We start from the raw sequence: 20,232 nt of genomic DNA, 5'->3' as shown, positions 1-20,232 counted from the left end.
ACACTTTCTAGTGTGGGCCTTGAGTCACATTTCCGAGCTTCACTATGCAACCATGCAAAATTGTTCCTTTCCAAATTATGGATTCTCCAGTGGGTGGTGGCAGTAAGGATTGAGCCAGTTGGTCAGCCCTGTGCTTCTTGGATGCAGGGCTTTAACAGGGACCAGCAACAATCACAAATTAACATTGCAGGTGTTGGTAACACTACTGAAGAGGAAAGTGTCTTTCTTCAACAAACCTTGCTGTGTTATTAAAGGCATCATTTTGAACATGAAAGGCTTAAATGTGGAGAAGGAAATGTTTCAGCTCATCCGGGAGAAGAAGGCCAGCTATCTTTTGATGTTGCTTGTGTCCAAAGCACCTCCTGATGCTCAGGCGGCACAACTGCATCAAGGACAGTGGCCCTAGGGAAAGAGTCAGAGAAAAGCTTACTCATGAAGCTTTATCACCCCAAAACTGTAAGGCTGAAACAGCAGCTGTGCATCACCGCTCCCCTCACCTCCTGCAACCCACCCCACACAGAGGTTCTGCTGCCCCAGGACCCTCAGCAGTGAAAAGCCAAACCTGCACCCACTGAAGGACATCAGTCCACCTGTGATTCAATTCAAGCTGAGTCACTCACTGTCATTACACAGCTGCAAGTAGCATTTGCAGCTTCATTCTTTCCATTTTAAGCTGCATGAGTGTGAAGTGGTCTGTGTTGTTTGAGAAGAGATGATTGAAGCTTACTTCAAAACCAAGTTTGCAGCCCACTGCTTTCTTGAGATGTTTCATAATAGTGACAAACACATAGCAAAAGAAATATGATACAAACCTTTATTTAAACCTTCCAGATTAACTGGTCTTATGCTGATAAATACCAGCCTGCTGAAGAATCTGTGGTGCTTCTTTTTAAAGTGTAATGGCTTTATAGGCTCACTTGGGGAACTTATCCATCTTAGGAAGAGAGGGATCCTGTGCAGCACTTTTAACTGCAGCACCTTTCAGCGTTCAATCTCTGACATGTCATTTGTGCCCTGATGTGCCACATGCAAGGGTGACAAACATGGTGGGTCACAGAGGAGGAGGAGCTGTGGGAGGGCAGATAAGAAAGGCCCTGGGAGCAGGGAGGAGATAAGAAGAGGCACTGTAGAAAGCTGAAGGGGAGATATGTGAGCTGGGAGTGGACAGTTTAGGTGTCACCTGCCCTGCCTCCCTGTTGGGTGTAAATTAGTGGTCACTAGAGATTAGTGCTGGGGGAGGAATGAAGTGCAGCAGGAAGGAACTGAGGCTGCAGCAAAAATGTGGTGAGGTGGAAGCCTTAATCAGTTTTTGAGTCTTGCCTCCCTCATTCAGGCCACATCATTTCCAGCAGATCTGCAAGGCTGAAGAGCACTGTGCAAAGGGCTGCACCCTCCTGCTCGGAGTCAGTGTGTGGTTTGCCCTGTCCTTGGGTACAAAACAAAAAGGAAAGCTGATATGGGGCACATGAGAGTGGCTATTGCAGTATCATACTGCAAGTGTGTTTGACCACTCTGATCACACAGATAGCTGCCCTTCCTATAAAGATTTAATTTTAAAACCTTCCACTCAAAAAAACCCAAACAAACCAAACTCCGCAAAACCTAAATAATTATCTATAAACAAGCAGGCTCATTATGCTGAAAAATGTGGACTCATAGAATGGTTTGGATTGAAAGAGACCTCAAAGACCATTTAGTTCCAACCTCCTGCATGGACAGGGACACCTCCCACTGCACCAGGTTGCTCCAAGCTCCATCCAAACTGGCCTTGAATGCCTCCCCAAAACTGTAAGGCTGAAACAGCAGCTGTGCATCACCGCTCCCCTCACCTCCTGCAACCCACCCCACACAGAGGTTCTGCTGCCCCAGGACCCTCAGCAGTGAAAAGCCAAACCTGCACCCACTGAAGGACATCAGTCCACCTGTGATTCAATTCAAGCTGAGTCACTCACTGTCATTACACAGCTGCAAGTAGCATTTGCAGCTTCATTCTTTCCATTTTAAGCTGCATGAGTGTGAAGTGGTCTGTGTTGTTTGAGAAGAGATGATTGAAGCTTACTTCAAAACCAAGTTTGCAGCCCACTGCTTTCTTGAGATGTTTCATAATAGTGACAAACACATAGCAAAAGAAATATGATACAAACCTTTATTTAAACCTTCCAGATTAACTGGTCTTATGCTGATAAATACCAGCCTGCTGAAGAATCTGTGGTGCTTCTTTTTAAAGTGTAATGGCTTTATAGGCTCACTTGGGGAACTTATCCATCTTAGGAAGAGAGGGATCCTGTGCAGCACTTTTAACTGCAGCACCTTTCAGCGTTCAATCTCTGACATGTCATTTGTGCCCTGATGTGCCACATGCAAGGGTGACAAACATGGTGGGTCACAGAGGAGGAGGAGCTGTGGGAGGGCAGATAAGAAAGGCCCTGGGAGCAGGGAGGAGATAAGAAGAGGCACTGTAGAAAGCTGAAGGGGAGATATGTGAGCTGGGAGTGGACAGTTTAGGTGTCACCTGCCCTGCCTCCCTGTTGGGTGTAAATTAGTGGTCACTAGAGATTAGTGCTGGGGGAGGAATGAAGTGCAGCAGGAAGGAACTGAGGCTGCAGCAAAAATGTGGTGAGGTGGAAGCCTTAATCAGTTTTTGAGTCTTGCCTCCCTCATTCAGGCCACATCATTTCCAGCAGATCTGCAAGGCTGAAGAGCACTGTGCAAAGGGCTGCACCCTCCTGCTCGGAGTCAGTGTGTGGTTTGCCCTGTCCTTGGGTACAAAACAAAAAGGAAAGCTGATATGGGGCACATGAGAGTGGCTATTGCAGTATCATACTGCAAGTGTGTTTGACCACTCTGATCACACAGATAGCTGCCCTTCCTATAAAGATTTAATTTTAAAACCTTCCACTCAAAAAAACCCAAACAAACCAAACTCCGCAAAACCTAAATAATTCTCTATAAACAAGCAGGCTCATTATGCTGAAAAATGTGGACTCATAGAATGGTTTGGATTGAAAGAGACCTCAAAGACCATTTAGTTCCAACCTCCTGCATGGACAGGGACACCTCCCACTGCACCAGGTTGCTCCAAGCTCCATCCAAACTGGCCTTGAATGCCTGCCAGGTAGAGGGCATCCACAACTTCTCTGGGCAACATGTTCCAGTGTCTCACCATCCTCATACTAAAAAAAAAATCTTCATGATATCTAAGCTAAATCTGCCCTCTTTCAGTTTCAGTCTATTACAATATTTAGCAACTGCAAGCATACTCCTGAAAAAAAATAATAAATAAATAAAAGGGGAGTGGGGTGGAATTTTTGGATCATTAGCTAATTCTCCTACACATAGGACTCTCCCTGCAATAAAAACAGGGCAGGCTCCACGGGTTCTACAGCTGCTCTGGGCTAGTGCTAGGGCAACTCAGGGTCAGCACACTCACCAACTTGTCTCTGCTGGCAAAACATGTTCCTGCCAGCCTGTCCTGGCTGTTGCCATGGAGCTGCTGCCCCCCAGCATCTGCAGTGTGCAAGGAGAGGAGCCATGTGTGGGAGTGGGGTAGGAGAGCAGCAGCTCTGGTGCTGAGGGGCAATGGGACTGCCAGGGTGACTCTGATTGCTAAATAGCCCCGTGAGACCAAAGGGTTAGTTTGCACTGCTACCCCGGGTTGCAACAGTTCAGCTGGCTAAGGAAATTAGACATCAGCTGCCCATCAGGCATGCCCCTACTCAGAGAAGGGAATGCTGAAGAACATCAGAAAAAAAAAATACTCAGCAGTAAAATGTCCTTGTGGCATTTATAATTTCTGATTTTAATTGCTGAATTTCACTTAGGGAAGCTCCTTACTGGCTGAGCTGTCAGCTCAGTCAGAGCAGCCCTTCTCAGGCCAGCTCCACAGGATGTGCCTGAAATGGTTTTCTATCTCAAATAAACAGGACACATGTGGTGCCACATGAGTCAGGAGTTGAACACAGCAGGGATTAGAGATCAAAAAGATCAGCACTCCATGCACTATAGATTAGTCTGGCAAAACAAATATCCACTGCTCATATATAACATGCTCAGCACAGTTGTTTTCATGCTGTTATTTTCATGTTACTATCTCAACTAGGGCCTGATCCATAATTTTATTATTCCAGTTGTACCTTGTTGTAAATCTCCACATTACAACAATCACACCAATGTGTAACTGGAATAATAAAGTAGTGGAACACACCATCAGCAACTTGTTTAAAATAATGAACATTATTTAATAATATGCATGATCGAATGAGAACTTCTAAAGAAGAACACAAGTACATGTAGACATGAGAGAACTTATTAATTTTTTTCTGCAGACTGGTAAGTAAGATTTCTGTCTGTAATTAATTAAAGTATTCATAACAAATAAAATAAAATAAAAAAAAAAAAGGATCTGAAAATATTTCATTTACAGTTACAGAATATGCACTTTCTAAGGGTTAAGCCTGTAGTTTTATACTGCTGGATTATTCAGCACATAAGGTTGGCCTTTAAAAAAAGTCTAGTTTATAAATGTATATACATGCATGCATATTCATTGTATCATTATTGTTCAGTTTTCCCTAATCCTCACAAAAAACCCTTACTATAGAGTCTTATATTTTAAAGATACTTTGCACCTGTGTAAGATCTTGGGCAAGAAATAAAAATGGAGGGCAAGGAGCAAGAAGATTAGTGTTTCTATTTTTTTTTTTTTAATACTACATACAATTAAATTTTTCTGGTTGCAGTTTTTATCTTTTTTACATAGACCAGCATCTGGCACACACCTGACCCTCAGGATACTGTAAAACCAAAGACTCCAATCCTAATGCTCACCAGCCAGCCTCAACACCCACCAGATGTGATTTTCTGCCTGCGTTTGTCATCATGTTCCAGGTAACACTCCTGGACCTACTCCTGTCTCAGACACAAGGGAACTGAGACTCCCACTTAGAGAATCACAGAATTGTTTTGATTGGAAAAGACCTTCACGATCAAGTCCAACTTACTTCAGTACTTTAGTTATTCATAAAAGCCCACCATTAATTTCTAAGGAGAATTTTGTGGGTTTTTTTATTCTCAAAACTCTAGTTTGCATGGTATTGCAAACCCCATGTAGCTGCTCCCTGATGCAGTAGATTCACAACCACGAGGTCAAAAGATGGGTTTTTGTTGTTATCATTATTACTCTTAGTGTTACACTATATTCTGATGCTAGAGGACACAGAGCCAATATCAGTGAATAGAGGTAAGTTTAGTTATCCTCAATGTTGTAGCACTTGTGGCATGGAATAGCACAGCTTTTTGCAGCAGTTTGTGTGATTTTTTGTCTAATGAATCCCACATGAACAAATAAAACAAGTGCTAAGGGGCACCTTCTTTCTGCAAGAATAATCTTCCCACAGAGCTGTGGGGTGGAACCAGCTCCATTGGCCTCTTGCCTTCAGCATTCTTCATCCAAATGTCTGCTCCAAAGTCAATCAGCAGCATCACCAGCTCCACACTGCAATTCCTGGCAGCCACGTGCAGAGGTGAGTCCAGGCCTTTGCCACTGTTCACATTTGCTCCTGAACACAATGAGACGACAAACAATAGTGACAACACAGTAGCCTATTTCCTGCACTAGTTCTTTCTCTGACTAATCCATAAATGTTGCAGCACCCACTTAGAGGTGAATTTCCTTATGTTTGGGCTTAATAGCACAATTTTCATGTGCACAACTTGCACTGACTGAGGAGCAGTGGTGTTGTCACTAAGAAAATTACCCCAGAGGAACAGCGCATGAAGACCTTCATCCATGATCCAGTCCTTGGATATCTTGAAGCAGCACAAAGTTATACAACTACTGCCCACCTTTGCTCCCCATCTCAGTGTTCCTTCTCTTAAAATACATGCAGGGTTTCCACATGTTCTGAACTGGAGTCTTAAGTTGGTGAGATTTTCAGATGCTAAATCATATGTCGGGGTAAATATATGAGGATGGAAAAGCTCTGGAGGTCCTTGGTGGAGGAAGATATGAACAAGCACCCTAATGACTGTGCTTTCATCCATTATCCTGGACTAACGGACCTGCTTCAACAAGAAGAGTGAGCTGCAGAGCCAATTCAAAGCTGTTTATAATGTTTTTATGGTATACATTCTTATATGTAGAAGGCAGTAATATAGCAAAAGAACAGAAAATAATAGCCAAATATATGACTTAGATTATCCAGAAAAGCTCACTGTGCTAAACAGTGCATAAAGTGATCTATTTTTATTTTTTTTTTCTTTTCTCTTGCCACTGCCCCCAATATGGCTTTGTTGGTCCATCATTTTTGTACCAGCTATGTGGCCACTTTAGTTTATATGACCCCTTTGGTTAGAAGAGATACACTACTGTAGATAACAAAAAATGGTCTTGTATTATCCAACTGCTTGAATTTACAGATAGGTTGGTTTGATACAAAGAATATAGAGCTGAACATTTTTCTGTGTTGGAAATGTTTCAAACTTTTTATGAACTCAGTAGGAATTAAAACATGTTTGCAGAAATACTATGTACAAATAAATTAATAACATATTTTGGATAAAGAGGGAAGAAAAAAAAAAAAGTCATCCTGCCTATTTCAAATATCTGCAGCATCACACAAACATTGGAAAGGGTGTTCTAGGCTCTATCAGCTGTGTGAAATCCAGGATCACTCATGATTATGTTGGGAGCTGTAAAGCTGAGTTCCTGCGTCAGGGAGACCCATGTTACCCTGCCAACCCATTCAACCCAGGGCTGCTATTAAGAGCAAAACATCTCCAGGTCCCAGAGCAGGAGCTCCTCTAGATCTTTGATACAAAGACAATCAATCCAAAGATAGATGTTACAGGATATGAAAGTGCCCCATTCTTTATTTTTCTTTTTACCTGACTCAAGCAGCTTCTTGGCACAGTTCACTTCCAGGTTCTCACAAGCTAAATAAAGTGGAGTACCCAGATGCTTGATGTTGTGATCTATATTTACCCCATGGGATGCGAGGAATTCAACACATTGCACATGACCTTAAAAAGGATAAAGGAAGAGTAAACTCACAGAGATCAGGCATTTTTCAGCAGTCCAAATTATCTATTGCAGTGGTGTAATTTGGCAAAAATTCAATGTTTTGTTAAGAGATGGTAGTGCAATAATTGTATCCATGCCAGTGTTTCCAACCCAGAAACCAGAAGCTGCAAAGCCACAGTCAGCAGACAAGCTAAAGCCCTCATATTTTATGTGATTCATTTCAGATGTCTACCAAAGATGAGATAAATCAGGTCACTTTTCCCTCCACTGCTTTGGAAGATAGCCAAGTGGCTCCCTCAGATGTCCACATTGCCAGCAGCTGATTTGGACAACACATCCCCTTCCAGGTGTCACCACATGGACTCAGAGGCCCTGAGAGCCCAGCTGAGCTGCCCTCTCTGAGCACCAACGGTGGCAAGAGCAGCACCACTTGTGACGAGGCCAACTAAGAAGGTATTTCACATGACCCAAATCAAGAAAATTGTCTTCTTTCTCTTTTCCACTTCAACACCTTGCTAGTAACATGGAAAGGAATTCAGACACCCATGAGGTTACCTCTCTTGGCAGCTTCATGGATGGGGGATGCCAAGTCACAGGGGGGGTGCAGGCTGGCTCCATGCTGCAGCAATAAATTCAAGCAAGCCACACTGCCACTGACACAAGCACAGAACAACGGCGTGTGCCAGTCAACAGTAACTCCATTCACCTGGGGGAAAATAACACAATCAGGCTTTTTTTTGTGTGTGTGTGTGTCTTCTCAGTATTTCAAAATTGATGAAAATTATCCAGTTTCTCAACAGAAAATAGGGCTCTCGATACATTTTATTTAATTACTTGTAAAAACTGCCCACTGCTTCTAAAGATTGCAGCTTTTTATTAAAAAAATCATTAAAAATAATATTTTTAAAACTTGTCCTATGTCTCTCCTTCACATTTAACTAGTGCTGCTCCAGGGTGTCTCACAAGTTACCAAGTTAAGTGTGTGCCTGTTTCTCAGTTATCTCAGCCAAAACACACCTACCTGTATCCCTCTCCTAAAACAGTAAATTTTTATCTGAAAGTGTGCAGGGTTGTTTTTTTTTTCATTTTAAACTGACGGGTAATATATGTATAATGAGTTAATTTTCTTGTTCATTATAATTTCAACATTAGCTTGAAAAGTAGAGGCCGTGATGCACATCCATTTCACAACTTTACTTGCATGTTGTTTCCATTTTCTCCCCATTTTATTGTCAGTGGACCCTAACAGTCCTACATCTCTACTCTGGATCTTGCTTATTGACATCAATGATATTAATGTGTGCAGAAAATAAAAGACACCCTTAACTGTTGAAGGATTGTAAACCCTGTGCAAGAGGAATATGCCTTTTTTCTTTCAGTAAATTATGAGAACATTATACCTTCATCTAAAGAATAATAACAATTGTTGTTTATATCTGTGCTTTTTTGATTGCTTTAGTAAGGAGTGCATTTTATAATATATGTACCTAAAGCAGAACTAAGCCTGGTGTGTAAATCACAGTGATATGCTGACACGAAATAGTACCTCACCTAGCATTAAAATGTGATAATACAAATTACTAACACAAGAAACAGTGGTCCATCTATCAGGCACTCACCTGAGCACCATGCTTTAATAGGACACTGGCACAAGCAGCATGACTCCCTAGGCAGGCTTCATGGAGAGGAGAGACATGTTCTGCTGTAACAAGATTAACATCACTCCCCTGATGAAATAATGGAAGATATCATTACAACCAAGTAGCAAACAAACAAAAAAAAAACCATCTTTCTAGCTTTGAAGCTTTATGGAATCAGGCCTTCTTCTACTGCCTGGAGTTACTCATCTCAACAGGTAAGCAGAGCAAGAGGCTGTGGTGCTTTGGCTGGAATGGATTCTGGCACATCATACCAGAGGTCATGCCTTGTACATGCTGCTAACTGGTGCAGAAAGCTCTAGGCAGTGGACTGTCCAGTGGGGTAATACAGACAACCTTTTAGGGACTCAAATATGATTTTAGTTCTAATTCACCATGAATAGCAAAATATGAAATTTAAAAAAAGACGAAAAATAGCAACTAGATTTTTTGGCAGAGTCCTGCCTGCTGCTTTTTTACATCACTTTTATAAACCCTCCTACCACCTGCCAGGTGACTCTGGTTGTTTGACTGGATAGAATCCCAAAGTGCTTATGAGGTGTTTTCTTGCTCTTTGCAGTGAGGCACAGTCCAGAGGAAAGGCAGCTCCCGCACTAGAAACCATTGTTTTGGTTCAACAAGACCTTTTGTTTCTAGCAATCTTGGTGTTCCAGTAGGTTAAGCTCAATGAGTCCATTACTCCTTCTTTTTCAATCAATTCCACCACTGAATAAATAAAAAAATGCAAAGAAGAGGAGCAGTGAGGTTCATAAATCTCTTAACACTGCCATGTCCTCCTGCAGCTGGAGCAGGGACCCTCATGCACTTCAAAAATAGATATATGGATGAGTGAACTGAAGCCTGAATGAGACCCTTGCCTGGATCCAGACCTGCTCTGCACCAAGAGCATGAAGATGCTGCTCAAAGGCACATGAGCTGCAGAAGGAATTCCCCAGCCACCCAGAGATCCCAGCAATTGATATCCTGTTGCCTGCACCAGAATTAAAGTATGACCCAGAATATTTCAATATATCATCAGCTAAGTGCACAGAGCTCGTGCTAGGCAAGGAACCACAAGGAAAAAAACCAAACATGTTACATGCAGATTTCACTGCATTTATGTCAACATGATTTTCTGACCCTTGGGGTCTCACAATAAAGCACAACCTGCATTCAACAACTGAACAAACCCAGCAGAGAAGTACCTGCTTGATGAGTTTCTTCAGAGTAAGCAGACGTCCATGGATAGAGGCATCATGTAAAGGAGACCAGTCTGACACAAAGTCTGTATAAAGAGAAAGACAGGGAAAAGTCTAACAGCTCTGTGGACTGATTAATTAGTGTTTTTTACTTCAGCTGCGTGACCCTCGTAAAGGTGTCCAATTTATTACATGATCTGCCAAGCTTTCCATGGAGCAGCTGCTGGGACCGAGTGAGACAAGAGGATGGCTTCACTCTGGGTGTGTTTTGGACTTATTCTGTGTTGGCAAGGAGCAGCTGTGGTCCCCTTCAGAAGATGAGAGATGCAGAACATCACCTTACTCTGATTGAGCTTGTCCCTTGCTTTAATTTATTTCCAGTGTGTTTGTTTTCCCAAGCTCCTTATACCAATTAACTCAAAAGGACTATGTTTTGAAGAGGGTATGTCTGCTCAGTCATTTACCTCTGCTCAGAGCTGGCCTAGTGTCAACAATACCTAACAAGAGTATGTACCAAAGTACAAGGGGATAAATCGTGTTCCCTGTCAATTTCCCTTTCAGTTTTCAGTGTTTGGCGTTAGCCTGTGCAGCAGGTCACTTTAAGTAATAGCTGTATTTTCTGCACTGTTTAAACCACCAAGTGAGGTACAGCACGTATGTTCTGTACAAGTATTAGAAAGGGATCTTCAGTATCACAGAGTTTATGGCTCAGAGCTATCTGACAACAACAATCCCTCTGGAAGCCATTTACTCCCTTCAGCATTCATTGCCTCAAACCCCAGTGTCTGTTCTATGTCGATGGCCCAGATTCTTCCCTGGAAAGGAAGAGAAGCACTTCCTAAGGACATTTCACCCAGCTTTTTTTTGGAAACATATTTTGCTGCTCTCTAGAGATGTCCCACTTTCCTTCTACTAACTACAGAGAAAACCCCAATGACAAATTGCTGAGGTTTCTAGGGACTGTACTAGGTCATGTGCATGGAACAGGCTGCTTAACAGTAAGAAGTCCACCTTCAGCAACAAAACCTAATAAGCCACCATAACTATTTAAAATAGTTTTTACAGATCATTTTCTGATGTCAGTGCTTATATAAGATCCACAGATCTTGTCTCAGCTATGAACATGCATGGGAGAACTGAACCGATCTCAGAGTGCAAGTGGATAGGAGAAAGATTGGCTTTCAGCTGCCCCAGCATCCTACTCCTTACTGAGGAGAACAAAAACAGAGCAAAAACAGTTTTTGCCCCCATTTTCTCAGACACTAGATATGCAAGTCACATTTAAAGGAGGTTCTAAGAATAAAGGGAAGTCACTTGACAGCTGTCCAGCCCTTCTCGATGCTCCAAGTATGACACATCAAGAAATGAAGCACAAGAGAGCACAGAGAACTGACCCGCTCAAGGCCACTGTCCTGCCCCTTCGGGTTATGCCACAGAGTGATGGAACGGGGCGGTAACCAACCGTGTCAACCATCTTATAGCCTGTTGGGTTATTGCTCTCTCACCCTTGAGTGTGCTCAGTAAAGGATATCAAATTTAAACAAGACAAGATCTTGTATAGTGACACTTACAATGGTTTTGTGATTGAAAAATTCTACACTAAGTAAACTGTGACCTGTGATTTCTGACATGTGTTGTTTATCACACACAGAAGATCTTTGCCTGCATGACTATGTTAGGTAGGTGGCTGAGTTTCTGCCAGCCTAGTGGCAGTGGTGCCATAGATTTATAGTTATTCTTGCAAGACCCTTTCCTGACTGTGCAATACATTTATCTAGAGCTGTTTATATAAGCAAAAGATTATCTCTGCTACTAGAGTACATAATTTTAAGCCACTTGATAACCATTACAATGTTTATCTGCATAGTACACTTTTGCAGATATATACATATTTCATCTTACCCTCACTGAACAATGGCTCATTTATGGACTAAACTAGGGTAAATGTTAATGTTTCTTTTCTTGGACAACAAAAGTGTGGGTCACCATAATGAGCAGCTAGTCATACTGGTAGAAGTCACACATACATCACAAGTGGGAACTCAACTGGTCCCTGTGACAGTTCTTATTTAAATGAAGTAATTTTAAAAAATTAATAATCTGTCAGAATAATCAAGACTTCACCTTCTCTTGTCAGAATCCTTCCCTAACAAACCCCCAGTATGGTCCTGGCTCACAGGACAATGCCAGTAACATCCTAGAAATAACCTTAGGATGAGCTTGTGGAATAATGTCCTTAGGATGAGTGGATAAGCAGCTGATTCACAATTTTCACCATTACTCCTCATTTCCCTTTCTCTGGCTACAACTATGACCTAGTTAGGGGAAGAGAAAGGCTTGTATAAAATGCTACATCATTCATTGGTTTATGCCAGATTTATATTTACTTAATGTAATCTATCACTGGACATTCCTTGGGACCAGAAAAGAGGTTTATTTTGTGTCCACCACAGACTGACAATGACTAAAGACAGGACACAGATCTGGTTGCTGGAGCCTCTGTTATCTGGTCAGTATTTTTTGCTCTTAGCCGCAGTTAACACGGATAGCAATCAGCTGTGAATTCTGAAAAAGAGATGCCTTGGAAAACAGGCTGTGAGGGACCATCAGCCCTGGGGCCTTCTCCAAGCATAGGGCACCATTTCCTTCCTGCACTTTTCCTGGTGGAGAAAGCTTGGTGTTTTCTCCTGCTCTTGATGTATATTTGCTATAGCTGTGAGTTTGAGTCTTTTCCTTTGGATCATAAGTTTTTTGCCAGGGAACTGGGAAGGTGTTTGGTGACCTATTAACCGTGGCTTACAGACTAGGTGTTTAGTGGACACTTTGAAATCTGCCGTCTATTCCTACTGCTGCCTGTGACTATGAGACACTGTCAGAGATGGTGCAGACTTGCCTGCCAAGTAAGCCAGGACATAACTCAACATTGAGCTTTAAGCAAAAGATGTGAAGGAAAGTCAGCCTGCATCCTTTGGTCTCAAAGATGGAAATGGTCTCAGTCTCTTTTATGTAGCAGTGTAGAAATCGCTAACAAGAAAAGACAAGAGTCAAGTGATCTTTTCCAGTCTTGTTTTACTTTCCTTAAAAAAGTCAAAGAGAAAAAAACTGAGAAACTGAGAAGCAACTCAGACTTCACAAGCACAGAAAGATTAATCAACTCTCATTCATATTTGAGACAAACCTCAAAACTAGAACCCAAATGCCATTTTATGGGTGGCACTGAATATATGTAATAAACAGAGGAATTAACATGGGAAATCTGGTTAATGAACATCAATTTGCTTTTAAATAAAAGTATTATTATTATTATTATTGTTATTATTATTTGTTATTAGCATCATTTGAGCTCTGCCTGCCTTCTTCTGTGTTCCACGGGCCATGTCCCACAACAAACATACAGTCCATTAAGTTTACAAACACCTTTTGCCTTCAGCAAATGGACAGCCATTTCCAGAAGCTGTGGTTCCGGTCTCAGGATAGCCAAACTATGCTACAATTATTAAAGGACGATGTTTTTGATTGACTAAAATAGCTTTGCTTTAAGTGATGTGTGTCAACTGATGCTTATCTGACCATGCTGTTTTTCTTGCTGATCCTGCCTGTGTTACCATTGGTTGTGTTTCCACATACAAAAGCTCTATAAAAACCTTTTGATTTTCCCATTTAGAAAACAATGTCACTGCCCAAACCACATGAGTTGCAAGGGAAAAATGTTTGTAGTAATTCTAAGAATTTAGACTGAGGAACAAGTTTTGTTAGCTGCAGCTTGATGGGGTTTTTTGGCCATACTAATACAGGCGGGGTTTTGTGCAAACTACCAAATTGTTCTATCAACATGTCAGCATTCTGGTGACAAAGAGGGAGGTGCACCATCATGCCATCACGCCCATGTGCAGAATTTATCCATTCAGTTCTTGTTTGAGAAAAGGCAGGCTTTTAGCAGTACTTGAAAAAGAGCCAGACCAGACCATAATCATCTCTGAACTGACCCTTAGCTTGCAATTTTACCATGTCTTAACAACTAATTGAAAGATTGACCATGTAAGCGTCAAAAATAAATGTCAGTGAAAAACAAAATGAGGTATGCACCAACATATCACAATGCAGCTGGGAATTCTGTTATGGAGAGGAACTGAGGTTTTTATCCTAAATGGAAGTAAAAGCCTACCGTAGTTTCACACCAGCCTTGGAGACATTGGGAAGAGGAGGTTTAAAGGCCTGTTGACATAGTGCACTTCCAAATCTGCTGTCTTGGACAGCATAGCCCCAAGCTTCCACTTCTCCATCTGCAGCAAACACCTTCACCCTGAAGCAAGCCACGGAGGCAACCTCACTGCAGAGGAAGACAAATTTCCCTAAATTCCTGCAACCAGGGTATCACCCTGCAACAGACCACAAATTTTGTTTCCTGCCTCTCCAGTCTGGAGCTCTAGTTTCTAACCAGGAGGAGCAGGGAGGCTGCAGCTGGAGTCTCTCTCCTCTCTCCTGCACAGCACAGGAGGCACATCATCACTGACACAAATCGTAGAATCACAAAATGGTTTGGGTTGGAAAGAACCCTAAGCATCATCTAGTAACAATGCTCCTGACATGGGCAGGGAAATCTCTCACTAGACCACATTGCTCAAAATCCCATACAACCTGGCTTTGAACACTTTCAGGCAGGGGGCATCCTCAATTTTCTGGGCAACCTGCTCCAGTGTCTTATCACCCTGACACTGAAGAATTTCTTCCTAATGTCTAACCTAAATCTACCCTCTTTCAGTTCAAAGCCATTACCCCTTGTCCTATTACTACACACCCCTGTAAAAAGTTCCTCCCCAGCTTTCCTGTAGTCCCTTCAGGTACTGGAAGGCCACTATAACTTCTCCTCAGAGCCTTCTCTTTTCCAAGCTGAATAACCCCAACTCTCTCAGCCTGTCTTCATAGGAAAGATACACCACCCCTCTGATCATCTTGTGGCAAATGATAAATCTTTATACTGTACACAGGCTTTTGATTAAAGCCTAAGGAAATGCTCACTGGCCATAGACTTCTAAAATCCTGAAATAGCTACTTTCAGGAAAGTTCTCAAAATAGTTAGCCCACCAGAGCAGCTCATGAAGTAGCAAGGCCAGTGTATAATGGTGGCACAGCTGTGTTAACTGCATGTACTACCAAACAACTAGGATTTCTGATTGCCAAAAAGACACAAAACTGCACTCTCCAATTTGCCTCCTCTTTCCTGCTGGACTCACCATGAGCTGAAGCAGTAGCTTCTCAGAAAACAGTGATGCAGGGAACACATGTAGCTAAACTGTTATGTGAAGTTCAATTACTTGTCTTTTGTTACCATGTCATATTTTCAGTGGCTCCAGGCCAGACAACAGAGCAATGATCAGGGTGAGACCATTTGTTTGAATAAACAGTGACCACAACAGCATTGGTGACAACTGACCACAATGCTCTGACCATTGCAGAAGAAGTTGGTAGGGACTGGGATTCATGACTCAGTCTGGGCAACAAGGCTTAGGTTTGCTCATCTGAAAGAAGAAAGAAAAGGAAAACGATAAAAGGAAAAGGATAAAAGGAAAAGGAAAAGGGAAAAAGAAGCAGAAGAAGAGAAATAAAAAGAAAAAGAAAACTAAAAAGAGAAAGAAAAAATACAAGGAAAATGAAAAAATTAAAAGGAAAAGAAGAAGAAAAAAGGAGAAAGAAAAGGGGGAAAGGAAGGAGGAAGAGAAGGAAAAGAAAGAAAAAGAGGAACTGAGCTAGTGTTCAGCTTCCAGCTGGCACTAACCTAAGTAAAACAAGCCACATTGCAACTGCTTTTTCAGCATGCTGAGGTTCATGTGTTGCATTTGTTTTCTCTTGTAGAAACTGCAGCACAGAATCAGACACTCCTTTCTGTGATACATCAAAAAAGACTGGCAAAAAGTTCAGTTTTCAATAGTAGTAGCTTATTAAAATCCCTCCTGAAGTGCAAGGGCATGGGGACATTTTGGGGGACTGACTGCAGACATGCCCTGGAAGCGGGACATCAGGTGGAGCAACTGCCATAGCCTGACCCTGCCTTTTCCACTCTTCCTCCACAGCTGCTGGCTGAGGCAAAGGCTGGCAGTGAGAGGGGAGAGTTACTTACCCCCCATCAATGGGTTTGATAGAGATGCTGCAGATGCCTGGCCTCCGGCTCCTTGCAATTTGCTGGTATTTTGATTTGTTCCCTCCTCATCCATCTCAGCCCTGTCTGTCCACTTTCTGTTTTTTCACTTCGTGGTCGGTCTCCAGAGTTCAAATTCCATCCTCCCCAGTGAGCCCCAGCAGTGGGAGTGATCTGTTAAGCAGACTCTGCACGCACAAGTCAAACAGACCTTGCAGCAAACTGGGACGTGGTGCTGGCAGCACTTTGTACAGAAATTTGAGTACCTGGGTTGGGGTTTAACGAAGCAGCTCCCTGGCTGCTCTGGGAGACAGCCAGCGACCCAGTGAAGTGAGAGATGTGCCTGATGTCACATCCTCTCCAACGCAGCACCCAATCGGGGCGCCTGCCGTCCGTTTTTATCAGGAAGGAAATTCTCGGTTTGCCAAAAAAACAAGACAGAGAGAGCCAGTTCGACTAGTTGAGCAAACTCTGCCTGCAGGGGATTTGCAAAGAAAACCTGCAGAGGTAGGAGGGTGAGCGAGCAGATCTGCACTGCTCCTGAGCAAGTTGTTTGTGGGCAGCTTTGCCGCACGCCCCCCTGCATGCTGTACACTGTGCAAAACCACCTCTTCTTACCTGTCAAGCTCATGATGGTATGCAAGGAATGCAGCGCTGCTCACTCCGTACCCTACAGATATTGAAACCACATGTCTGAGGAGCTGTGTTTCCCACAGGAAGCCCTGGGTTGTCTCTGTGACATGGAAACTGCACCATGCGGAGTTTTCGCAGAAATTTGAGTTCCGGGGTTGGGGTTTAACGAAGCAGCTCCCTGGCTGCTCTGGGAGACAGCCAGCGACCCAGTGAAGTGAGAGATGTGCCTGATGTCACATCCTCTCCAACGCAGCACCCAATCGGGGCGCCTGCCGTCCGTTTTTATCAGGAAGGAAATTCTCGGTTTGCCAAAAAAACAAGACAGAGAGAGCCAGTTCGACTAGTTGAGCAAACTCTGCCTGCAGGGGATTTGCAAAGAAAACCTGCAGAGGTAGGAGGGTGAGCGAGCAGATCTGCACTGCTCCTGAGCAAGTTGTTTGTGGGCAGCTTTGCCGCACGCCCCCCTGCATGCTGTACACTGTGCAAAACCACCTCTTCTTACCTGTCAAGCTCATGATGGTATGCAAGGAATGCAGCGCTGCTCACTCCGTACCCTACAGATATTGAAACCACATGTCTGAGGAGCTGTGTTTCCCACAGGAAGCCCTGGGTTGTCTCTGTGACATGGAAACGCACCATGCGGAGTTTTCGCCGCAGTTTGACCAATTGCACTGAAACATAATCACACCAGGAGTTTCATGTCTGAGAAGTGCCCTGTTATTTTTAAGTATTTTCTTGGTCTAAACCAAATATTGTTAACCCATTGGAGAACAAATGGCAAGGTTTTTTTCCTGGAGAAGCCCTGCCTCATTTCTCTGAGTCTTTTTGCAAAAATTCTGTTTTCATGGCTGATCTCCGTTTGCACTTTTTTCTTTCCCAAATTAGTATAATTTACTAGCTGAAAATCCTTTTTCTGTCCCCGAATAACTGCTCATTTGTGCACAAGTGTGAGCAGGCAGAACTGTGCAAAAGTCTATACCATGTAAATAAAAATTAAGTTATTGGTTGGTTGTTTTTTTTTGTTGTTTTGTTTTTTTTTTTCAATTTGTCTGCTAGAACACTTGTGGAGATATTTGGAGATATAGCTGACACCCAGAACAGTGCAATTTCCTCTGCACTTATTAAGGGGCAAGATGGTCTACCTGGATTTACAAGCTGATCCCAAAGAAGCCTAGGGAGTTGGCTGATGCCCCATCCCTGGAGGTTTTTAAGGCCAGGTTGGATGAGGTTTTGTGCAACCTGATCTAGTGTTAGGGTTCCCTGCTCATGGCAGGGGGGTTGGAACTTGATGATCTTTAAGGTCTCTTCCTACCCTAATAGTTCTATGATTCTATGAAATGTGGGAAACGTTGGATCATGCTCTCTCTCTTCAATTGGTGGTTGCAGTGACAGTTGCCAGGCTTTGACACTTCTGGAAATGCTTTTTTCATCCTCACCCATGATGAACAAGACCTTATTTTCAAATTATAGGGCCATCAATATTTTTCTTTGACCTTATGAAAATGCAGATTCCTGGTTCTCTCCACCTTTTGCACTTGTCCTGTGTAGTGTCGATCATAATCTGTCTCCAACACACACACACTTTCTCAGAGAATTATTTTCTGTTTGGCCAGGTCTCACCTTGCCGCAATTTTCTGTGCCACATGCACTAAAAAGTACAGCTGTAAAGGGCTTAGTTACAGTTTCTGCTGTTTATAGTAGAGGCATAATGAGTAGAAAGGCGGAAGCAGCAACACAGAGAACAGAGTGAAAAAGAAATGCCACTTTTCTTCCAAATTGTACGATTACATTCCTTTCTCTCTCTTGAGATTTCCCCCACTACTGTCACAGGCAGCCATAAAATCAACATGTAAGGTTCCCAAAGCCTCAATTATAAGACACATAGAATCATAGACTCATAAAATATATTGAGTTGGGATGGACCCATCAGGATCATCGAGTCCAACTCCTGTCCCTGTGTAGGGCACCCCAAGAATCACATCATGTGCCCGAGAGCATCATCCAAATGCTTCTTGAACTCAGGCAAGCTTGGTGCTGTGACCACCTCCCTGGGGAGCTCGTTCCAGTGCTCAACCACCCTCTGGGTGAAAAACCTTTTCCTGATATCCAACCTAAACTTCCCCTGATGCAGCTTCCTGCCATTTTGCCAAGTCCTGTCATTGGTCACAGGAGTGAAGAGATCAGAACCTGCCCCATCTCTTCCCCTCATGAGGAAGCCACGGACTGCCACGAGGTCACCCCTCAGCCTCCTCTTCTCCAAGCTGAATATATATATATACACATACCATTCTGTATGAATATATATATATGTGTATGAATATATATATATATACACAACAGAGCTAGCTACAGAAATCACTTAATCTTTATTCAAATGCAACCATCCCTGGTGGATGAAAGTGCACAGTAAATTTGAATCTACAACAGTCAGTGTCACTTTTTACCTTTGTAGCTTACCTTATAAACAGAATCACATTTTTTTCCTCCTTTGAAAATTTAAATCTTTGTAAGTCATTCAATGAAATGTTTTACTACCTTGATTTTTTTCTTCTACTTGCTAATCAGTTGTTAAATTGTGAACATTATTCATCACAGAATATACGTCTTTATTATTTACTCTTTTGGACAAGTTATCACTTTTATTATTGTTATTATGATCACAAATATTGCTTCAAACAGTGAAAACTCTGCTAATAAATCTGTCATGGCATGCAAATTCAGCACTGGTTTGTGAGGATGCAAACCATGGAATTACAGAAAACAATTGGAAAAGTGGACATAAAAAATGGGATTTTTTTAAATTTACCTTTTGAATCAGAGCCAGAAATCCTAGGTTCCTTTATAGCTAATGAAGAGAATTAGGCATTTTAAGACCATGATTCATTTGATCTATTTTAGATGTCAGCATTGTCCAATGCCTGAACCACAAAACCTTGCCTTTGGGGCTCCTACACCTCAGAGGGGAGGATTGTGACAGACAGCACTGGCAGATTTAGCTGCAGTGGTCTAAGCTGTCCTATTCTCCACATTGATCAGAGATTACCCACAGCCTTGCAGGGGATGGCAGCACTGGCCAAGAACTGATGCCACAACTGGTTTAGTAACAGTCTGTTATGTAAGCTCAAAACCCCCGTAACAGCAGTTTTTCTTCTCCAACCTGTAAACTTGAGCCCTGAGACTCTAGCACGTCACATTCTCCTCTAAGGCTGTAATTTCCAGCCAGCAAGTGAGGCAAACATCTGGGACAGCCACATTTTAAATCACAGCAGTTAATCTGCCAGAGGTTGTCCGCAGGAGTCCTAAATCACCAGCAGTTTCCTGAGGTTACTGGGTTTTCTTTGGAAAGCTGCGGTGAAATCTCTGAGTAGAAAAAGAATGAAGAGAAAGTTCTCCCTTGGAAAAAACTGTAATATTGTCCAGTTCTTGTATTCCTAATTACCTCAGAACAAGACTTTTCTCCAAAGGCTTTCATTTTCTTACAGTTGTTCTGCAGTGCTTTGATTTTCCCTTCCTCTCACCCTCACGGAAACTTCCCTTTGCAAACATCCCATAAGCCTGGTTGGGAAACAGAATTCTGCAAGTAACTGTTATTCCCTTATGCAGGTT

General features: G+C 42.6%; 1 protein-coding gene across 1 annotated transcript; it reads right to left on the bottom strand.

Annotated features, from left to right (window-relative positions):
• Positions 1-228: 228 nt before the first annotated feature.
• Positions 229-16,112, bottom strand: ASB9 (ankyrin repeat and SOCS box containing 9). The gene is made up of 7 exons (XM_009993831.1): positions 15,976-16,112; positions 9,864-9,943; positions 8,641-8,748; positions 7,577-7,727; positions 6,886-7,020; positions 5,367-5,558; positions 229-402 (listed from the first exon to the last, which is right to left on the bottom strand). Exons 1-7 carry the CDS (start codon positions 16,067-16,069, stop codon positions 278-280), a joined length of 885 nt encoding a protein of 294 aa, XP_009992133.1. The 5' UTR covers positions 16,070-16,112; the 3' UTR covers positions 229-277.
• Positions 16,113-20,232: the final 4,120 nt, after the last annotated feature.

This window comes from Chaetura pelagica, unplaced genomic scaffold (assembly GCF_000747805.2).
Source record: "Chaetura pelagica isolate M959 unplaced genomic scaffold, ChaPel_1.0 scaffold412, whole genome shotgun sequence".
NCBI lineage: Eukaryota > Metazoa > Chordata > Aves > Apodiformes > Apodidae > Chaetura > Chaetura pelagica.
The sequence above is the reverse complement of the archived record's forward strand: the minus strand, read 5'-3'. Positions and strand labels throughout refer to the sequence as shown.